This window comes from Nansenia antarctica (assembly GCF_963989245.1).
Source record: "Nansenia antarctica genome assembly, chromosome: 12".
NCBI classification, from domain to species: Eukaryota; Metazoa; Chordata; class Actinopteri; order Argentiniformes; family Microstomatidae; genus Nansenia; species Nansenia antarctica.
In genome coordinates this window covers 17,164,207-17,185,668 of record NC_137682.1, presented here as the reverse complement: position 1 = coordinate 17,185,668, position 21,462 = coordinate 17,164,207, and the positions used below count along the sequence as shown (strand labels likewise).

The 21,462-nt window shown below is 44.5% G+C and overlaps 4 protein-coding genes across 4 annotated transcripts in view; 3 read left to right on the top strand and 1 right to left on the bottom strand.

The window, feature by feature from the left end:
- ythdf3 (YTH N6-methyladenosine RNA binding protein F3) overlaps nt 1–4,327 on the bottom strand; it is a 9,211-nt gene extending 4,884 nt beyond the window's left edge. Inside the window, exons 1-4 of the mRNA XM_080543341.1 lie at nt 4,159–4,327; nt 3,623–3,647; nt 3,047–3,126; nt 1–1,461 (exon numbers count right to left, since the gene is read on the bottom strand). The exon at nt 1–1,461 is cut by the window's left edge and continues 315 nt beyond it. Of these exons, the coding sequence (XP_080399467.1) occupies nt 1–1,461; nt 3,047–3,126; nt 3,623–3,647; nt 4,159–4,182 (1,590 nt within the window). The 5' untranslated portion in view covers nt 4,183–4,327. The remainder of the gene's footprint in view (nt 1,462–3,046; nt 3,127–3,622; nt 3,648–4,158) is intronic.
- A 1,554-nt stretch (nt 4,328–5,881) lies between these two features.
- On the top strand, nt 5,882–10,521 carry abhd10b (abhydrolase domain containing 10, depalmitoylase b). The gene is made up of 5 exons (XM_080542768.1): nt 5,882–5,985; nt 7,027–7,210; nt 7,578–7,689; nt 8,505–8,642; nt 9,710–10,521. The coding sequence occupies exons 1-5, from the start codon at nt 5,892–5,894 to the stop codon at nt 10,049–10,051; spliced, it is 870 nt and encodes a 289-aa protein (XP_080398894.1). The 5' UTR covers nt 5,882–5,891; the 3' UTR covers nt 10,052–10,521.
- A 2,441-nt stretch (nt 10,522–12,962) lies between these two features.
- Nucleotides 12,963–14,385, top strand: tagln3b (transgelin 3b; the record flags this gene model as incomplete). Its single annotated transcript, XM_080542739.1, has 4 exons — nt 12,963–13,145; nt 13,427–13,601; nt 13,979–14,081; nt 14,244–14,385. The coding sequence occupies exons 1-4, from the start codon at nt 12,966–12,968 to the stop codon at nt 14,383–14,385; spliced, it is 600 nt and encodes a 199-aa protein (XP_080398865.1). The 5' UTR covers nt 12,963–12,965.
- A 2,152-nt stretch (nt 14,386–16,537) lies between these two features.
- c1qtnf9 (C1q and TNF related 9) lies at nt 16,538–17,954 on the top strand (the record flags this gene model as incomplete). Its single annotated transcript, XM_080542738.1, has 3 exons — nt 16,538–16,724; nt 16,884–16,946; nt 17,185–17,954. 3 exons carry the CDS (start codon nt 16,538–16,540, stop codon nt 17,952–17,954), a joined length of 1,020 nt encoding a protein of 339 aa, XP_080398864.1.
- Nucleotides 17,955–21,462: the final 3,508 nt, after the last annotated feature.

The following is a 21,462-nucleotide window of genomic DNA, read 5'->3' as shown; positions in this document are numbered from 1 at the left end:
GAAGTGGCCGCTGCCGTTGACGCTGAACAGCAGGTAGAGGGGCCCCTTGGCGCCCAGCGAGCGGTAGGCCCCGTCCAGGCGCTTGTTGCCGTGCTCCGTGCTGCACCAGATGGAGTACTTGATGGAGCGGTGGATGTCGTCCTCGGAGTAGCTCTTGATGATGAACACGCGTCCGTTTTTCAAGTTCCAGTCGAAGTCTTTGGGGTTGTAGTTGTTGAGGGTGCGCAGCTTCTCCAGCACGGGGTGGACCTCTCCGGAGCAGGGGGAGGCACTGAGGGGGACCCCGGCGCCCATACCGAAGCCCTCCACCCCGCCGCCCTGGTTGAAGGCGGCGCCCCGGTTCCTGGGGGCCACCCAGCGGTTCTGGGGAGGGGCGGGGTGCTGCTGCTGGGGGTGTTGGTGTTGGTGGAGGGGCTGGGGTGGGCCAGGCTGGGAGGAGAGATGTTGGTGGGGGTGGGGGTGTTGGTGTTGGTGGGGGTGAGGGTGAGGGGGGCCTGGGGGCAGTTGCTGGGGGTGTTGGGGGGACTGGAGAGATTGGAGCTGGAAGGGTTGGTGTTGGTGCTGGTGCTGATGTTGATGTTGGTGTTGATGTTGGTGTTGGTGCTGGTGCTGGTGCTGGGGCTGATGTTGGTGGGGCAGAGGGCTTTGCAGCAGGGGCTGGGGTTGGCCCATGAGGGGCTGCTGTACCATGCTCTGGGGGGGCATCATGGCCTGAGCTAAGGGGGGCTTGTTGAGGGAGCCCTTATCGTCCCAGGTGCCAATGTTCATGTTGTGCTTTATTGGCGGCGGGGGGATGGCTGGGCCTCCCATCCCCATGTTGGCTTTGGGCTTGACCTTGGGTTGGGGTTTCGCCGGCTTCCTAGCGATGGCCGCCCAAGAGGTGGGATTGGGGGCGGACGAGCTAACAGTCGGAGGCATATTATTGGCCGCCATGCTGCTCATGCCCACAGTACCCCCCAGAGGAGAGCCCACGGTTTTGGTGACAGCTGCCCCCATGTCCGTGCCTAGTTTTAACCCTGTCATGCCCTGCTCGATGCTGCTCAGCACCGGGACCTTACTGAGTTGGGTGTCGCTACCGAAGCCTGCCTGTCCGTCAGCAATGGCCCGGCCCAAGGAGCTGGGGGCGTAACCGTAGCTACTGCTGTAGACGGAGCTCTGTGTGGACTGGCCCTGAGAGACACTGGTGCCCCAGGTGGAAAAGTCTGCATTGCCAGGGAAGAAGTTGAAGCCGTGCTGGCTGAGGAAGGGCGGGGTGTTGCCCAGGGCTCCCGGTTGGCTGAACACCCCGTCGGGGATGAAGTGGTGCTCGCCGTTGCTCATCTGTCCGTAGGTGGTCAGGTAGGGCATGGGGGGGTCCCCGCCGGTGGACCAGGCGGCCTCTCCCAGGGAGTAGGGGAACCCGATGGATGGAGCATAGTAGCTGGGCATGTAGGGGTCAGACATTGGTGGGTAGTTGTTGCTCTGTATAGGCGGGAGAAACAGTGTCAGACAGGGAAAACTCTGTGATTGAGGCCAATGCAAACCAAATCTGACCCTCTTTTCAAAGCTCATATATCCCAGCCCCGGGCCCTATGTTTCTTTTAATAAGAGCATTGCTTTTGGTGTGTCTTGATGGATACCAGGCAGTATATCACAAGATCTGTTGCCCATAGCAACAAGTGGAGACTGCAGAAGAAGAAAACCCTTATAATCAATATATACCGTAGTATAGTTTTATTTATACTGTGGGGAAATTTCTATAGCACAGTTTCCTTGGTTTGCAGTGCAATATAATATAGCAATTCTGTAGGTAGGAGCATGCAATCAACCACCCACACGCTAAACAATCATTTCATTATCACACATAATCCGTAATACATTTTCCATTTCAAAATGAGTGTCAAAGTGATTATCATTCAGTGGCTCTTTCATTGGCGTCAGCTCTTTATTTGAAGTTCGTTAACTCTGTGTTCTATATGCTCATGCTATCTGTTGCTTGTTGTTTCTGTGATTTCTGTTTTCCCATATTGTCAGCGTCTTTGAGCCTCGGAAAAGCGCTATATAAATTCAATGAATTATTATTATTATTATTAAGTGTTTACCCTCTATGCATGAGTCTTTACCACCATAAGACAAACCCTTGACAGTTCATCATAGGTTAGAACTCACCAACTGCCAAAGAATTCCAGAACACTCACCATTTACCTAGCAATATACAACAGTTAGTTCCGACCAAGTAATTTGATTGGACAAGAGGCATTCCATGAGTTACGAAATACAGTATAACAGCACTGGGACTTTTAACTATATGCATCACTCCGCCGCACAGATGTTCTACTAAATGACCGTTAATTAGACTACATGTTTGTGTTCAGGTTACTAGGCAACAGCCCATTTGAAGTTCAGTTGCAGAACTATTTTTATTTTATTTTTATGATTAAATAAACAAACAAATCATAATCTGTTGTCACTTATTACTGTTAACTAATAAGTCGCGCTGTAAAACTGTTGTATAAAAGCAATATCACACACCTGCGGCCGAGTACCTACGACCGAATCACAGCCGTGCTGATATTCAGTATAACACACTCCCTCTCGTGTGATATTGCTTAAATGTTACTTTGATTGGCTACAAAATGAAGCGTCATAATCAAAATGCATTTTTGGTGAATAAAGTCACCCTTGGAACTCTAGAATGTTGACATGTTGGGGACACCCTCTGCACTAAATAATAATAATAATAATAATAATACATTAGACTAGACTTATATAGCGCTTTTCTAGACACTCAAAGACGCTTTACAAACTGAAAAGATCGAGTAGTAATAATACAAAATTAATGAAACAAAAAATAAATAAAATAAAGTACAGGGGCCTAAATAAGGTAGTGCTGGGGACACATGGGAAGGGGAAGGGGGAGAGGGTTAACTGGTGAAGGCAAGCTTGAAGAGGTGGGTTTTGAGGGCCTGTTTAAATGTTGGGAGGGTGTTGGTGCTAAATGAGTTCAGCGACATGTCCTCCTCTCTACGCAATTAACAAGCCTTCATATGGCAGAACTGAGACTCACCTGATTCGTCTGACTGCTTAGGTAAGGCTCAAAGTCGTCATCGTTCACACCATCCTTCTGATGCATTGATCCGTTTTGCACTGTAACAGGGACAAGTCGACATTTGTATGTAGACATAATAAAGAGAGAAAATCAAGGGCAACCGCACACAACCACAGGCACACAACCAACTTTAGCCATGAGGCTTTAGAATGTCCCCTGGCTTCTTTAAGGCCACAGGGAAACAATCTACAAGCAATAAAGTATGTCAGGTAAACACATGGCTGGAGACATCTTGACAAGCAAGCACAGAGGTGTAGGAGTAAAAGTAGGTCACCTACTTTTGACAGATGTAAGCGTCAAGAACAGAAAAGGTTGAGGGGTTGTCAAAAGTGTTTTCGTGACACTATTTTCTTTGTCATCGTTATTACAATCAAAACATACACCGAACGAGGTATGCGTCTAGTGCTAGAACAGATTAAAGTCTGTATAGGGACCCAAAGCAGTAGAATTGTCAAAATATTGGAAACTTGCATGCAGGATTACTGTTATAATGTTGGGTGGTTCGTAAAAACATGATGTGACATACATACATACCTTTATTTCCTTGTCCTTTGGGTCTCTGGTATCACAGTGTGTAAGAGTGCATAGAGGGAGAGAGAGAGGGGTTATCAGATTGCATAGCCTACAAAAGGTTCAAACATTCAAGAGGAAAAACAAACCAGTGGTATAATACAAACGGGAGGTGTGCAGTGCACACACACACAGGCGGGAATAACTCAGACCAGCGCTCCAGGAAAGCGCAGTGATCTCAGATCCAAGACGTATGGCTTTGCATTATTGACCGGATGTCAAACGCACAATCACATCCAGTAAACGTGCCGCATTGTATTTAATGAGTACAGTACAGCAAACGGATACAGATGGAGTTAGCGATGTACACTACGGATGTACAGTCGGTGCTTCAAAGAGTCGGCCTACACAACAGCCCCATAGCAAGCGATCATATATCAAAGACTTTTTTGCATTTGCACTAAATGAGAGCAGCTGGGCAGTGTCGACAAAAGTTCCGATCGGGATCGTTCATTTGTAAACGACACTTAGGTTGTCAACTAAAAAAGATCAGGCCTTACCTGATCGACTGTGGTCGCAGACATCCTCCAGGAACCGAAACTGATCGCTGTCTGTGTGTGACTGTCCACCGATTCTCCTGTTTTTCTCTCTCGTCTCGGGTTATCCAATCAGTATGTGAAAGGCGGTGGGGTTTTTCCAGGCGGCAGATCCCTTTGCTTTGCAACAATGTTTCTCTCTCCGCTGCTGAAGGATAGCGACGTTGTATACTAGTGTACGTACGCGATGTTCAATGTTCTCCGATTCTTATTGATGTTACAATGTATCACTCACTCTGGAACTGCCTATCGCCTGATTGGAATATCCCTTAGATTCCACAATGGCGGATGGTGCTATTACTCTCGCTTCCGTTCTGTTTGCTCCATGACCTTCCGCCACCGGTGACGCTCTGAGTCATTTTATTTTACCAGTGTGCATGTTACAAGACTGACAGTCATAACTTGCACATGACATGTCTCAGATGACATGATAGACTTTTTTTTTTTAAACCGTTGTGCTATGATAAAAACACAGGCTACTTTGATCTGCCTATAGCAATAGTATGATAGTGATAGTGATAGTCACCAGTTGTTTTCACAGATTATTTGTTTATTTACATTATCTGTTTTCTATTGTTGGTAAATATGTAAAATACGTAAATAAATTTGATTTAATAATTAAAAAAAAATATATAGTAATATTGAAGTTAACTGCAGATTATTAATTATTAATCTCTGAGTATTGGAGAAGGGGTAGGATTAAATAATATTATGCTTCTTCCCACTCCTTTTCGGACATGTGAAGTAAATAGTGTTTTTTGTTTAGTTTTTTCTTGTTTTTGTTTTGTTTTTTTCTTGGTTTTGTTTTATTTTTTCTGTTGTTATAACTATTTCTTTTTTCACATGTTCGAAATAAAGCATTCAAAGCATTCATTCATTCATTCATTCATTCATTCATTCATTCATTCATTCATTCATTCATTCATTCATTCATTCATTCATAGTGTATTATGGCCACTGACAGACCAGATGTTGTTGACAGACACCAGCCCAGCAATTCAGTCTGTGTCAATATTGTGCACCTGTCCTGCAAAAGAGAAGGCCTTGGTCTCGGTGTGTCCCCCCTCCTGTGTGAATAAAGGTTCAATAAAAAAGCAAGCTACCTACAACAACCCCAAGATGGCGTTTTTTTAAATTATTGAATATGAAAGTAATCAGATTGATAAAGTACCCCAAATGTTGATGGTTCAACATGATTACATCTGTTTAAATGTATTAGGAAAACAAGAAAGAACTTTGATGACTTGACTCACACCAGTGTAGCCTAAGGATTGTGCTTCGACTGTAGTCTGTAGGCCTAGTAGGCATGCAATATTTTTTTCACATTATCTCAGTTTATGCTATGATGGAGCAAATTATCAGTCAAATGGTGAGTTTAGAATTATACGGTTCTATCTCCGTTTAGGGCAGTTCAGAGAAATTGAGCGTCAAAGTTTGTACATTCCATTATGTTTTGTGAGATGGAACCTTTGTATTTTTTATGAATTACTAACTCAAAAATGTCAACATTAAATAAATAAAAAACACCACACATGCATTAATAAACACATAATGGATCAGATTATGTAAAAAAACTCAATTTTGACAAAAATGGAGATAGAACCTTATCATTCTAACGTCACGAAATAGGAGTTGCGCTTCATTATCTGGCAACCTTGCTCTTCTCGCGTTGTTTCCGCAGTGGCTGGCGGAGCAGCATGGCCGCCGTGGCGCTGAGGTCCTGCCGCAGAGGACTTACTCACATTCTGAACAATGCAGGAGTCGCTACGTTCTCGCCCAAATGTCTGGGAGGTCAGTACTAAACGACAAATGAAGGGATAGCGATATAACTTGAAAATAGACAGACTATAGAACTTAAAATCACTGAAGGGGGGTGTGGCACAGACAGGCCCCGTCATCTGAATGTATCGCTTTACTTGAGAGTATGTAATGTGACCAGCATCTACGCTTTTACGCTTTTACGCAACTCGTAAAGTGCCATGGATCATGGATGGGTACGGAGCGTGTGACCCCCATGTCAATGTGTGCGACCCTCCCCCCACTACTCTGATGTAGTCTATTATTACTATTATTATTATTATGCTATTGTAACCTGCGGAATAACTTAAACGCATGCCAACGAGGTGGTTATTCAACACGAGCGCAATGTTTTCATAGTTTAATGCGCAGAACGGCATAGCTGTTCCCTTCCCATAGCGTTATTATTGTCTTTTATTGTTAATTATGTAGGCTATTTATGTTGTAGGGCTTGCAAAATGTTCGACATGAATGCTTTTCAATCCTAGTTAGATGTTCGTGATTCAATGGTGTTGTCAACACAGGACTGGCCCAGATAAAAAAGATAAAAAAAGAAAAAAGCCAAATGTTACATAAGAGTGATCAACTGGGGAGGTGGGGGGCTGTTGGGTTAAAGGGGGTTTGGGAAGGGGAGGGGGGTGGAAGATTTATGGGAATTTTGTATTTGTACTGGTAAATCGTATTTTTGTTATTGTATTTTCTCCTTTGTTTATTTGTATGTTACCACTGCCTTGTTTTACTCCAGATAATAACTCCAAATAATAATACAACATTTATCACACAAAAAAAAGAATGATCAACTGAGTAGACGAAGATTTAAGCCTTGCCCAGATTTTAAGATGTGGATGAACAACTGAAAATGTATCAATGAACAGGATTCTTTTTTTTCAGATAACTTTTCCTTCAAGCTGTCTGTCTATATTCCTTTGCATGTTAGGAATTGGATTAGGCCTATATGGATTAATATAAATGGTGTGTGTGTGTGTGTGTGTGTGTGTGTGTGTGTGTGTGTGTTTGTTTGTTTATGTGTAATAGGAGTAAGGCAGAAGTCCACAGTGCAGTATGCGACTCGGCCGGACCTTCCAAAGCTGGCCTACCGCAAAGTGAAGGGGAAGAGCCCAGGCGTGGTCTTTCTGCCTGGGTATGGCTCCAGCATGAACGGCCAGAAAGCAGAGGCCCTGGAAGAGTTCTGCAAGTCATTAGGCCACTCATATCTGAGGTAAAACGCATGGGTCACTCATCTGAGTTTAGAGGGGTGAAGTTTGCTAAAACGGAAATAGATTGGCACCCAGGCGCACATTCTATTTGTGTTTCCATTCTTGGATCATTATTTATTTATTTGTTTGTTTGTAGATATATTGACATTTCAACAAGCGAAATGCATTGCACCACAACACATTAGCTTGCGCTAATTTTCAATGTCCGTCCCTAAATAGACAGAAAAATGAAAGAGAATTTAAAAGAAACAAAATATATCTAAGATACGTAATATCTATATCTTTGAATATATCCCCACACATACAAAATGTCAAATGCATGTTTTCTATTGGTGTTGTCCTGTGTTGATTTTGTCTGTGGTTCCTCAGGTTTGACTACACAGGCCATGGGGCTTCAGAGGGTGTGTTTGCAGAGGGGACTATTGGCACCTGGAAGAAAGATGTCCTCTTTGTGTTGGATGAACTCGCAGAAGGGCCACAGGTGAACCCTTCCCTTGTGAATCATGAATCATGTAGAAACTATGTGAAGGGCATGGTTTAGTCTTTTCAATTCTGTTCATGCAGTCACTGTCAGTTACGCGTATCTTATATAAGACCAAGATTTGACATGGACAAATGTGGTCTGTCTCTTCTTAGGACCTCCAAAAGTGCTTTCCAGATTTGTGGAGTGGTAAAGACTGTGCTATTGTTACCTTCATGAGTTTGCTTGTTGCTGTATTGTGATTATATTGGCACAAAATTCCACAAGAGGGCACTGTGCTACACATTAATAGTGTCATATTGTTAGCCTCATAGCATAGCATAATTGCTAAGTCATATTTTGGCCAAATTGAAATATCTGCCTAACTCTACTCTCCTAACACTGCTGATTCACTGTGCATTATTGCCTATGCTATCAGCATGCTTGTTACATTCCAAAATCACTATCTGCCCAAGTCATCTCTTTAACATGGGCATTTTTGACACTACATACAAAGATGGCTCGGCTGACCACAAGTGAAGCATGACTTAGGCAATTATGCAATGAGGCTCACGATATGCTACTTTGTAAGGTTCATTCCATCTAAACAGATGCTACAGGAGTTTTGGTATATTTTCAGCCACTAGTTAGTTACAGTTGGTGAAAGAAATCTGAAAGATGCCCACTACTATAGTTTCCTCCTTCTCGTTCTTTCCTGTCAGTGTAAATGGATGAGAAAGGAGACCAGAAGAAACCACTTTAGCCTAGAGATGCTCCCCCAGGTCAACACATCTTTCATGTTTCCCTCCTGGTTTTCCCATGCTTCCTCTGTGTAGATCATGGTGGGCTCCAGTATGGGTGGCTGGCTCATGTTGCTGACTGCCATCGCCCGGCCTGAGAAGACTGCAGCTCTGGTGGGCATCTCCACGGCAGCAGACCACTTCGTCACATCCTTCAAGTCACTTCCTATTGAGGTGAGAATGGACACATCACTGGACAGGACATCATTCAGACTACAGCTCTGGATGAATGCACTGGTTTACCACGGGGCGAACCAGGGGGCCCAAGAGGCTGAGCTGAAAAAAGAAAAACCATGAAATGGTGGAAAAAGTATGATTGAATGGATATGCAGTCACATTTACATGTGGCGTAGCGGACGCCTGGTAGCCACCTTTGCTCTGGGGGTCTCACTTTCACCAGTCTCTAGGTTTGGAGAGTGGTAGCCTTTTAGTCAGGTTATATTCACTTTTCTGCCGACTCTTCAAGCAGCCTTTTCCTTCATGGTCCTCATGCTGCCTACACACAAGTATGTAGCCCCAATGTATCTCATACACTTTTATGGAGGAAAAGAACATGCGTCAAAGAACTTGGCAACATTGTAGCCTTGCGACGGGGGCTAGCTCACACAAGCTCCTTTCCCGTGCTGATTTGTCTGATTAGTGATGTTATTTTGTGTGCTCAGCTGTAGTTTTTCATCTCCTATTTAACTTCGGCGGTTAGAAATCAAAAACGGTTTTGTGGCCTGGGGTGGTCCGGTGGCCTATCACCGCGGTCTACATTATGCCTGTGTCAGCATTGGGTTTGAATCCGGCCCATGCCCTGCTGACATGCCCTCTCTCCCATCTTCTCCTTACTTTCCTGTCTGTAAATTAAAATGAATATGAGTGGAACTGCCCCACTCAGGAAAAAAAAGAAATCAAAAACGGTTTTAAAAATAAATGTGTGTTACAGTTGAATCTGATGATGTGTGGCCTGCAATTATGATGATGCCTGACAATCGCTAGTTCTGTTTGATGTGCCCTGTGCTGCGGCGTTGCAGTGTTATCGAAAAAATTATGACCATGATAACACTAGGTATTATGTTCTGATGACGGTGTGTTTGTTAGTGGTATAACCACCTTCACGTGTATCTGAGTACGAACCTTCGATCTTTTGTAGTGAATGTAGTGGTGAGTTGTGTGCTTTGTGTCAGTTGACCCGTCGATATAACATTGCCTGCTTGCCTTTGTTTTGGTTTCGTTCGGACCCTTTCCCCCCACAGGCCCGTAAGGAGTTTGAAGAGAAGGGCTTCTGGACGGTGCGCACCAAGCACAGCGAGGAGGGCGTGTACACGTTCAGCATGGACTTCCTGAAGGAGGCGGAGAACCATTGCGTGCTGCAGAGCCCCCTCCCCATCACCTGCCCTGTGAGGATGATCCACGGGCTGAAGGACGACGAGGTACCCTGGCACATCTCCATGCAGGTGGCCGAGCGCGTCCTCAGCCCCGACGTGGACGTCATCCTGCGCCGGCACGGCCAACACCGCATGGCAGAGAAGGACGACATCAAGCTCATGGTCTACACCATCGATGACCTCATAGACAAGCTGACCACTCTGGTTTGAGTGGGGGCAGGGGGGGGGGTGAGACTGGGGAGAGAAGGGAGGAGGGGGTCTCGTGAGCTGGTAAAGCCCCCCCGCCCCCCACACACACACCACCCACCCAATGGCGCTGGCCCTGTCTCCCTGCCAAATATGATACCTTCCCCCACTCTAATCTCCCCTCCTTTTTTCCAGTCAGCTCTTACCCAGTTTGTCCTCAAAGTGCTGTTACAGAGAGAGAGAGAGGGATGAGGAGCATCAAAAGTATAAACTGTGATTGAGAAAGAGCGCATCTGAAGCCTGGTCCCTCATGCCTTGGGAAAGTGTTTTTACTCGTTCCAGTTTACGATATGCAGTGTTGTTTTAGTACACCTTTACGGGATTTCCTCTGCTGCTTATGTCTGACAGAACATCCTGGTCCTTTTGCCAGACCCCATACTTCTCCTGTGCCTTTTTTACCATGTTTCTCCCGTTTTGGCCAATAAAGCCTCTGCACACCATGGGGCAGGTCTCTTCTCTTACTGTACAAATAAATGAGCCAAGTCTGAAGACAGCACCCACAGGTATCGCACGCACGCACGCACGCACACACACACACACACACACACACACAGTGACATGTGTGGCTGTTGAGGCAGCGAGGCGTACGTGCGTGCGTGCGTGTGTGTATGTGTGTGTATATATATACTTATATATTCTCTCACACTATCCAGATCTACATAATGCCTTAGAATAGAACAGACTCGAAATATAGTAATTTACAAACAGAGAAGGCAGCCTGTCAGAATGATTCAAAGGAAACAACAAACCTCTAAGAGGGGAACGTAAATAACAAAGGTTGAAGTTTTCATTTGCATAGAACCTTATCCTGCATGTCCAAATATTAGACGTGTTTGAATAACCACCAAGGATCCCTGAAGGATAGTCATTTCTGACTGATGTTTAAAGCGGAACGTTCCATTATACAACCTCTACATCCATAATGTGTAGGAGAGAGCCCAGGCCCGGTGGAGCGGCTGGGCTGTTGATTAACATGTGACTGGCCATTGGACTGTGTTCAATGGGGTGAAACCACGCAGTGCAGCAGTAACTCTCTCTCTCAGATCGGTTAACTGCTGCTGTGAACTTTCACTCCAAATACAGAAGGTGTGCAATCAGTCACCTCCGCATCCAAACAGCCACCAGAGGACATCATTCAAACATGATCAGGGTGTGAAAAGGCCAGGGTTACTGTATGTATGTACGTAGACTTGACCAGTTGGTAGATGGCTAGTTGGCTGAAGCAAATTGCTGTGCTGGAGATGCGTATACACACTGATATACTGAAGTTTGTCTAATGTCTGACAAAGGGTATTATGTTCGTTTTCACAGATAGGCTAAGCATCTGAACACTACCTTTACTGTTCGTACATTTCATTTTGGAAAATATATTCATTCAATCATTCTTACTGTTTCTCATATCCTATTATGCAGTTTGGCGAATATAGTGTGTGTCCTTGTAGAACAGTACACTCACCCAGCCTCTCCGGAGCAGATCCAATTCAATTAACTGTAACCCAATTAAAGCAGAACCACAATCGATCTCATTATCGAAACAAAAAGACAGGCTGCTAGAGGCACTATTTTGGCCTTTTTTGGCCAAATATAAATCATTAAAAATATTGCACATGATTTGTGTATAATAAGCATTGCCATCACATTCATTGTCTTTCTCGGATGCATCAAGTTTTAAGAGAATAGGCTTAAGTCAAAATTCTGCATAGAGTGAAAACATGTGAGCTCTTTGAAATGATTCATGGTTAGCTACAATGTTGAGGGTTCGTTTAGGCTATATAGGCTACTCCAGCTGAACGGGGGCTTTTTGCCTATCCTGTAGAGGTGTCATGTCGCATCCTGTGTCTGGGATCTCAAGAGATGGTCCCCTCCTCGCGGCGCACGAATATAAAAGGGTGGCGTGACACTCCCGGACACTCAGTCCCGAGCCTAGCCCCTCGCACGCACGCGCCGTTACCGCGCCTCATGGATGCTTCAGCCCTCCAGCATCCCCTGCCCTGCCCAGCTCAGCAGAACTAACGGAAGGATACCGGACAAAAGGGACGTTATCGCATCCTCCTCCTCCTCCGCGTGGTAAGTGTGCCCGAGCCCGAGCCTCTATTCACTGCTTATATGATTATATTCCGTGCATGACACATTCGTTGTTTTTATATTGGTGCGTAATTCAACGTCATTGCTGCTATAGTTTTGTGGTATAGCCACGGGAAATTTGGGAAACTTACATTTGTCTGGCGTGTAGCCAACATGCTATTCATTGTTTTCTAGAAAGTATAGAAATCTATATTTTCCTTCTTCTTTTTTTATTATTATTGGATCTCTAATTTATTATAATTGTATTTTACTTTAAAACCTGGAAAGTTTTGATAGGCTTCTTTTAGTTCAGTGCATTGTTGTCAATGGCATTGAATTGCTTTTGTATGCTCAGCACGCACAAGTTCCATATCTCATTAGAATGAACGTGTCCCTGTGCGGGACGGAGGCCAAAGACCACACCCATCCCTGGCCGAGCCCTGACTCTCAGAGGATGTGCTGGGACTGAGCTGTAAGGGGCACAGGTGTCATTATTAAGATATATACAGTAATAGGAAAGGGGGAACAATGGACGTCCGTTGAATTGTATTATCAATGCACAATATATAAATACAATTATTATACAATTAAATATATTCATATATATAATAAAGTTTATTTATAGAGATGATTGATATAATAATATTAGGTTTACAAACAGATGTGGTCCGGTCCACATTCTCATCTGCTCAACCAGTTTTCAACCACAAATCTGATGTTTGCATCTGGTGTATGTCAGTTTCAGACTGACTGTGCTGTGGTCGTGCAGGGAGACTGTAGGCTGGTATTGGTCAGGTGGTGAGTAGCAGCAGCCATGGCGAACAGGGGACCCAGCTACGGGCTGAGCCGGGAAGTGCAGGAGAAGATCGAGCAGAAGTACGATCTGGACCTGGAGTCCCGCTTGGTGGACTGGGTCGTGGCCCAGTGTGGAGGCAACCTGGAGCGACCACAACCGGGCAGGGAGAACTTCCAGAGCTGGCTTCAGGATGGAACAGTGAGTGTCAGAGTAACGATAACAATAGGAAACAATAGGATAGTATAGTATAGTATAGTATAACAATAGGATAACAAACAATAGGATAACAATAGTAACAATAGGAGCTGTGAAATAAAACTATTACATCTATTAAAACTTAACAAAGAGACCAATATTTCAATCTCGACTGACCTTCCCTCTTCTGCTTTTCCTTGCTTTCTCTTCTCTTTTTTTTTTTTTTACTCCTTGTCTACCTAACCTCTCTCCCTCTCTTTCCGACTCTCTGTCTGTCATCTTAGGTTCTGTGTAAGCTCATAAACAGCCTGTACCCGCGTGGCAAGGAGCCCGTAAGGAAGATTGTGGAGACTCAGATGGCCTTCAAGCAGATGGAGAAGATCTCCCAGTTCCTGCAGGCTACCGAGGCTTACGGCGTCATCACCACAGACATCTTTCAGACTGTGGACCTGTGGGAAGGTGAGGGCCTCTGACACGCCTCACAAACACATCACACACACACACACACCCACCTCACACATTGCTGAATGTCACACACACCTCCCAGACAATAACATGCTTCTCCAATGATGCAGAGGCTAGCATTATTATCTCTGGTGCCGAGTGCCCTTTCGTGTCTGCAAGCCCTATCCATTTTTCAAATACCGGTAATTGTTTCACCATAGATACCTCAGTTCAGGAAAATATTTAAAATAGTTGATAACAATTACCATAATGACTCACTTACGGTGATTGCGGTATAGCCTCATTTAGCAACCCGTTTATGCTTTTCCTGTTCTAGCAGTTTAGGTGGGGTCATTGTTTGTAAAGTGTGTCGCTACTGTATATGGTTACAGGGAAGGACATGGCTGCGGTGCAAAGAACCCTGATGGCTCTGGGCAGTGTTGCCATCACTAAGGACGACGGCCATTACCGTGGCGACCGCGACTGGTTCCACAGGTAAGCAGAGGCCCACTTAGAAAGAAAACACTGTATCTAATCTAGCCCTGTTTATTTACCCCTCTCCTCCTGTCTTTCTGCATGTCTCACCTGAGTGCTGGATTACTATTATGGTCTTCAGTGACCTACGCTCACCTGTACCTGTCCTGTTAACTCACACAGGAAAGCCCAGGGGCACCGGCGGGAGTTCTCAGAGGAGCAGCTGCGTCAGGGACAGAGTCTGATCGGCCTGCAGATGGGCAGCAACCGTGGAGCCTCCCAGTCTGGCATGACAGGCTACGGCATGCACCGCCAGATCATGTAGAGCCATGATCCTAACCCTAACCTTAACCCCTCAGCCTCGCCCTGCTCCGAGGGTCTCCCCTAAGTAACTGTTACTGAAACTAGAAACGCCTAAAACCCCATGCCTCACCCATCAGCCCCACTGTAACCCCCCCCCCCCTCCCCCTTAACCCACACTTCTGTGTGTCCCCAACCCAAACGGAGAGGTCCTTATTCCCCAGAGCTCATCACCCCATAGACCTCTTATCTTATAAGCTTCCTGCTTATCATTCTTTAGAGACCCACCCTACTTAACCCTCACCTTGGTCCCACTCTCTCCCTCCATCCATATGGTCCTGCTAGAGATTGCCCTCCATGGATGGACCAGAGACCCAAAACTCATCTCTCTACAAAACAAGCAAATAGTATTTTAGACATATTCCAAATATGACAGCAAAGACAATATAGCATGTTAAATTATTTCCGATATTTTTTGGTTAAGTATTTCGATTTGTGTGTTATTGGTTGTGTATCCTCTGAGGGTGTTTACTGTGCCTCTGTGCTGTGCTGTACCTCATATAACAGTGATGATGCCTCTACTGTCTTGTTGTCTGAAGACAAGAAACCACTTTAACCAAATCAGCATCACATTGTGCCTGGTTCACAAAGACAGTATGTATCAACTTAACGACTGTATACTATGCCCTATAAACGATGTCACTTACCACAGTGCTGAGGAATTCTCATTTTGTTTCATTTAATTAGAACATTATGTGATGTTGGATGGTTACATATTTGTGTCCATGTGTTTTGTATTCAGGCAATCCATGCTGTTTAAAATAGCCACCTTGTGTGAAAGTGATGCTAAGGTCAGGCCAGATATTGTTTGAATGTGTTTTTCATGTCTTTCGTCATGTTCATTATGAGATTTTGTTTATATCTGGAAGCTTGTGTAGAGAATATGACAAAATAAAAGAATGAAGTTAAAGCAAAGGATTCAAATATTGTTTTTGTGGTTTGCTAAATAAATTCATTTATCCATTTGGTTTGGAAATTCATTTCCACCAAAAGGAAGTAAGCCTTTCCAAGGAATGTTATCAGTGAAGATAGGAGAGTGTTTCTAAACTCAAACACTTCACAGAGGCATTTGCTTGGGGGAAGGGCATGGTCCCTAGAACACAGACGGAAAAGGTCAAGGTTTATCGGAACTGTGTTATTGATGGGGTCAAGCAGTAACAACATTGCTCAATTGATGTCTCAAATGAAGGAGCTGAGTTAGTGTCTTAGTCTTGTTTTTTTACTGTTAATGATTCTCTTGGCTAACCAAGAGCCACTTTGTCAGAGTGCTCTGACATTCAAAATCATTTCAGTCAATTAAAGCACAGGGAGAGCCAATATGACATCCAATATTCATCTCCCCCTCTCAGTCTATTATCCCCTTAATACCTTTCACTTTTTTTTTTACCCTTTTGAGTAAGAGCTAGTCACTCACACCAGTGTGCAGTTATGTCTAGAAGTTCATGAGATCAGTAAAAACATCTCCTGCCTCTAATACCACTGCAGGGAAGAAACGCACAGCAACAACGGTTTTGCTGCCTTCTGCTTCTGAAATTGCCATGGCGATAAGTATTTGATTTGATTTGATTTGATTTAAGTATCCCCATTAGAAGCACACGGATGTACCTCTAGTCTTCCTGGGGTCCTGAACATACGAAATACAGACATTCAGATGTAATAAATGTACAATCTACAAAAGATAAAAAGACACTCAGTCAAGCTAAGTGTCTATAATAAATATGCGTCTATAGTATCTATAGTGTCTATAGTATTCCCAGCACAGTCCAAGCTGATCATTGTCCTGGTGAACAACAGAGAGAGGCAGACAGAATAAGTAACCTGAAAAGGCCCTGTTGGACCAATGGGACAGCAAGCTTGGCATGAGGATGTCACTGGTTAGTTAATGTGGCCCTGGTTGGTGTGTGGGCTCTCCTTCGTTCAGCTGAGCTCTGTGGTCAGTGTGTGTGTTTGTATGCATGTGATGTGTGTGCAATTGATATGTGCATGTGTGTGTGTGTGTGTGTGTGTGTGTGTGTTCTGACATTTAAACTGGAATGTGTAGAGCTGGATTCTACATCTTGTTGTATTCTTCTTCTTGGGCAGTTTTATAGTGAGGCACTGTTGGCACCTCAAGTGCCATGGTGGAGATCAGACTCAGTGTCACTCTCTTGCTCCTCCTTCTGGCGGTGAGATGCGTAGCAGAGGAAGAAGTCAAAAAGAGTGGATGTGTTGGTGGACATCCCGGAATACCAGGGGATCCTGGACACAATGGCATGCCGGGGCGAGATGGGCGAGACGGATTCAAAGGTGAAAAGGGAGATCGAGGTAAGACAGAAGCACTGACTCCTCTATAGAATGGGATCCAAAGAATTCAGTATTCAGTGTTCAGTATTCTCTAGTTATTTTAATTCTATGCAACCTATTTCATTCACTGATATATATGTTTTTGAACGTACTGTACATGATAATTGTATTAATGAACAGGTGAAATTGGCGCTATTGGACTGACAGGACAGGATGGCCCTAAAGGAGACAAAGGAGAACTTGGTAAGACTGTCCTATAAAAGGAAAAATCAATCGAGACAGTTTCAAGTGTATTGATCTGTCATATGATCTGCTGAAAGTCTTTCTCCTAATGTTACACAAGCCACATGGCCCCACTTTGCACTACTTACCCTATCTACTATCCCCATTGGATTTCATTGACAAATCATATGAATGTAACTGTGTTAAAGAGGACAAACATGAAAAGACAGGGAGTCCAACCTGGGCTTGTGATCTGCAGGTGTGACTGGCTTGGCAGGAGTTAAGGGCAGACGGGGTGACAACGGAGACAAGGGACCACCAGGGAAAATGGGTCCTCAGGGCGTCTCAGGACCCCCGGGACTGAAGGGCCAGAAGGGAGAGCTTGGATTACCAGGACCCCTGGGGCCCAAAGGGATGGTGGGGCCCCGTGGGCCTGAGGGTCAGAAGGGAGAAATTGGCCACCAGGGAGACAGAGGCATTCAGGGGCCTCTGGGACCTCTAGGGCGTCCAGGTCCAAAGGGGGATTTCGGTCCCCAAGGTCCGAAAGGCAACATCGGGTACCGTGGGGAGAGAGGGTCACGGGGGGAGACTGGGTTAACGGGCGAGAAGGGGGAGACACTCATCATCCCCAAAAGTGCTTTCTCAGTGGGTCTCACCGAACTTACCAAACTCCCGCCGCACAATGTGCCGATCCGGTTTGACAAGATCATCTACAACCTCCAGGGTCATTACGACCCTCTGACAGGCCGGTTCACCTGTGCCGTGGCGGGGGCCTACTACTTCACCTATAGCATCACTGTGTACTCCCGCAATGTCAAAGTGGCCCTGACTAGGAACGGAGTGAAGGTCGTCCACACCACGGACGTCTACCAGAATAGTGAGGACCAGGCAACAGGAGGGGCTGTGCTGCACCTGGAGGTGGGGGACAAGGTGTGGCTGCAGGTGGCCGGAAGAGAGCTCTTCAATGGCCTGTTTGCAGACGAGGATGATGACACAACCTTCTCTGGGTTCCTGATCTTTGGTGCCTAATGACTTTGTAAACAGGAAGTTGAGGCCTGAGAGAAAACATCCACTGGTCAGCTGTGTGAAATCATGTTTATCCCCACTGGATCTTCAGGAGCCTACTATGGAATTCAGGGAAATGACAAATGCATAATTTCAGTGACTTACATTTGATTTACCAGAGAATATAAGAATTGATATAAACGGTACAGATTGTGAAAGATGCCGATGATAACTGATATTATGTTGTAATATACCTATAATAATATGTTACATTTGAATGCTAAAATAATCTCTTCTTGGATACAAGTCCAGTTCATATTAATCTGCTGTTCAGTTTTTGTCAACCAAACCATTTCCATTTTACTGTGACAAAGTTGTTATGTTATGTTTGATTTTCTCACGAATTATAATCCCACTGTAAATCTCTTTCACTGTCATTAATGTTCTCCTTCGTAGTAGGCTATCCAAATACATACAGTAGTGTCAATAAACAGTTCGTGAGCTTAGAATTATAAGGTTCTATCTCCGTTTAGGGCAGTTCAGAGATATTGAGCGTCAAAGTTTTTACATTCCATTATGTTTTGTGAGATGGAACCTTTGTATTTTATTAATTACTAACTCAAAAATGTCAACATTTAAAAAAATAACACCACACAGGTATTAATAAACACCTAATGGATCAGATTATGTAAAAAAACTCAATTTTGACAAAAATGGAGATAGAACCTTATAATTCTAACGTCACGAGTTGGTGTATACCAGAATATTACTAACATATTTATACACAATGCAATGGCATGAGGAAACACGGTGAGCTTTGCATTACCGCATGACAACTGGATGGTCCTGTCCTCGCTCTCAACAGTAGCTCGTTTGTCAGAAATGACGTCAGAGGACGCTCATCTCATCGCAACGCTGTTTTTTCTCAATGGAGCGTATCGCATCCTAACTGTGGGCGTGGTTTACGGTTATATGGTTACGATTAGTTCAAACCTGATAGGCTATCGCCGAGAGTGGTCGTGTTGCGGTCACCCAACAAAGCTTGTCTCCGCCCCCAAGCAGCAATCACTGCAACAAGTGCACAGACTGATGCTGGCCAAGCCAAGCAGTAACGTCAGCTCTGTCTGCCAAGCCTCCCGCACACTTGAGTACCAACCGATTTCGGAGTTTGTTTGAAGTTTTTCGGGGGAAATTAACCCTTTTTTTTAATACAATGTATCCACTTTTATAGCACAACGACAACAAATACGCAGCCGGCAACCTGTGAACTGTAAACAAACGAGCTTTTTAGAACTTGTTCGCTTGCTTTATTCTTGCTATTTTTGGATGTTGCAAGGAGTGAGTTAGGTAGCCATTATGTCTCAAGATGTTGCGAGCTAGTTTGTCCACCAGCCATCTACTTCCGACATGTTTTCGCGTGTAATCATCATCGATCCAGCGGACCTTGGACCTCCAAGTAGCTTAGCCTCTTTTAGGAAAGAAAGCAATCGCCCGATGGCTAACCAACAACAAAAACAGCAGTTTCATCTGTTGATGAAGTGAGATTGTCGGAACACCCAACGAGTATGAGAAGGGTAAGCAAAGAGAGCAAACCTCTGTATTAATGGCATACTTTTTATTATTAATTGATCGCATGATTGTTATTATTAGATAATTAGAGACTGGGCCAAATCGAATGTTTTGTTTTCCCCCAATCCACAACAAAATGGTCCAGTTTATTCGGAGTAACTTGTAATGTATAAGCATTGGTTTTGTTTGTGTAGTGCATTATGTCCCTGGTTGTTATAGTGATGTGGGGGATGCCAGGCCAGGCCGCGGAACACTTGTCTGGGGATGAGGAGGAGGAGGGGGGGGATTGGAGGCCAAAAAAACGATTTATGGCGAAACCAAACCAAGTTGATGTGAAGTGAATGCACAAATAAAATAAGCACTTTTCCTCGGAAGTTTTGCAAGCTTTACTCGAAAAGAACTACATAAATAATCGCCTTTTTGCAAATGAACGAGCTACTTTTTAATTCAGAAACATTCTCAATCAGTTGCATGATTCACGAACTTCCTCATTTGACTTGAGTAGATAGTTCTCTAAGTATGAAATACAACCATAACGCGCCTGGCTGCACACAGGGGAGATGATAGGAACGCGCTGGGAGCTAGAGGTCCCTCACGCACACACACACGCACACACACACACACACACACGCACACACACACACACACACACACACACACACACACACACACACACACACACACACACACACACACACACACACACACACACACAGCTGCGCCTGAAGGCCCCAGGTTCTCTCTCTGTGTCAGGGGGGAGGATGTTCTGTTGCTCCTGTCTACCTGAACACCAACGACCCAATGTTGCCAACTCGTGACGTTATAATTATAAGGTTCTATCTCCATTCTTTGTCAAAATTGAGTTTTTTACATAATCTGATCCATTAGGTGTTTATTAATGCCTGTGTGGTGTTATTTTTTTAAATGTTGAAATTTTTGAGTTAGTAATTCATAAAATACAAAGGTTCCATCTCACAAAACATAATAGAATGTAAAAACTTTGACGCTCAATATCTCTGAACTGCCCTAAACGGAGATAGAACCTTATAATTCTAAGCTCACGACTACTGTGTGACTCACTTTCAAATGTCTATACACATTTCTCCTGATCTGGGTCCCAGAGAAGAAGTTGGTATTCTCGAATTCTAACTTCCATCCATAGTCCCAAATGGTTCCTAGTGGTAGCTTCTGTACAATAAGTAACTATATTGACTTGACAGTGCCTTCCTGAAGTCTATGTTTTACAGTATACATTAAGTGTCAAGCGAAGAATATCATGCTCCGTCAGCAACTTGTTGAAGTTGTTTCCCAGTGATAACAAACAAGTCTCAGGAATGGTACTAGTGTTTTGTCCTGTCTAAGCTCTGTGTGGTTAGGTTAGGTATAAGGTTTCTTGTCGAGGGGCTCTGACACACAAACAGTAAGTCAAGTGAGTAATTGAATGAGTGGGAGAGAGTGGGTGACACTCCCTGGCCTGTCCCAGACTTCCCACGATCGAAGGGGGGGGGGGTTTCTTTCGCTCTGGTGTCTTTCATTGCACAGGAAAAAAAAGAGGAACTGGGTCATAGCGAGATATGAGATTTCAACGAGCAGGCAACAGGAGGAGCCTGCTGTATGTCCATGAGAGTCAACTTGAGCTAGGCACTACCCAGATAAACCATAAATCATTTAAGATTGGAGTCAACTCAACAACTTGGATACAGATGAGTCAACTCCTCCACTACATTTAGAACAAGCAAATAGACTGAGTCTGAATTTTATCTGAACTAGTTTTGCTGACTAGTATTCTTAATCACTATTCCCGTAGATGAAACCAGTCCCGCGCAGACTGGTAAAGCCCTCGTAATCAGATTAGTACTGGGAGGGTAGAGGAACGCACGCACGCACGCACGCACACACACACACACACACACACACACACACACACACACACACACACACACACACCTAGAAACAAGACAGT

Excerpts from the sequence above, each read along its gene's own strand:
- abhd10b (XM_080542768.1), top strand. The coding sequence starts at position 5,892 with ATGGCCGCCGTGGCGCTGAGGTCCTGCCGCAGAGGACTTACTCACATT. Across the intron at positions 5,986-7,026 it reads CTCGCCCAAATGTCTGGGAG|GAGTAAGGCAGAAGTCCACA; the intron begins GTCAGTACTAAA and ends TATGTGTAATAG. Across the intron at positions 8,643-9,709 it reads TCAAGTCACTTCCTATTGAG|GCCCGTAAGGAGTTTGAAGA; the intron begins GTGAGAATGGAC and ends TTCCCCCCACAG.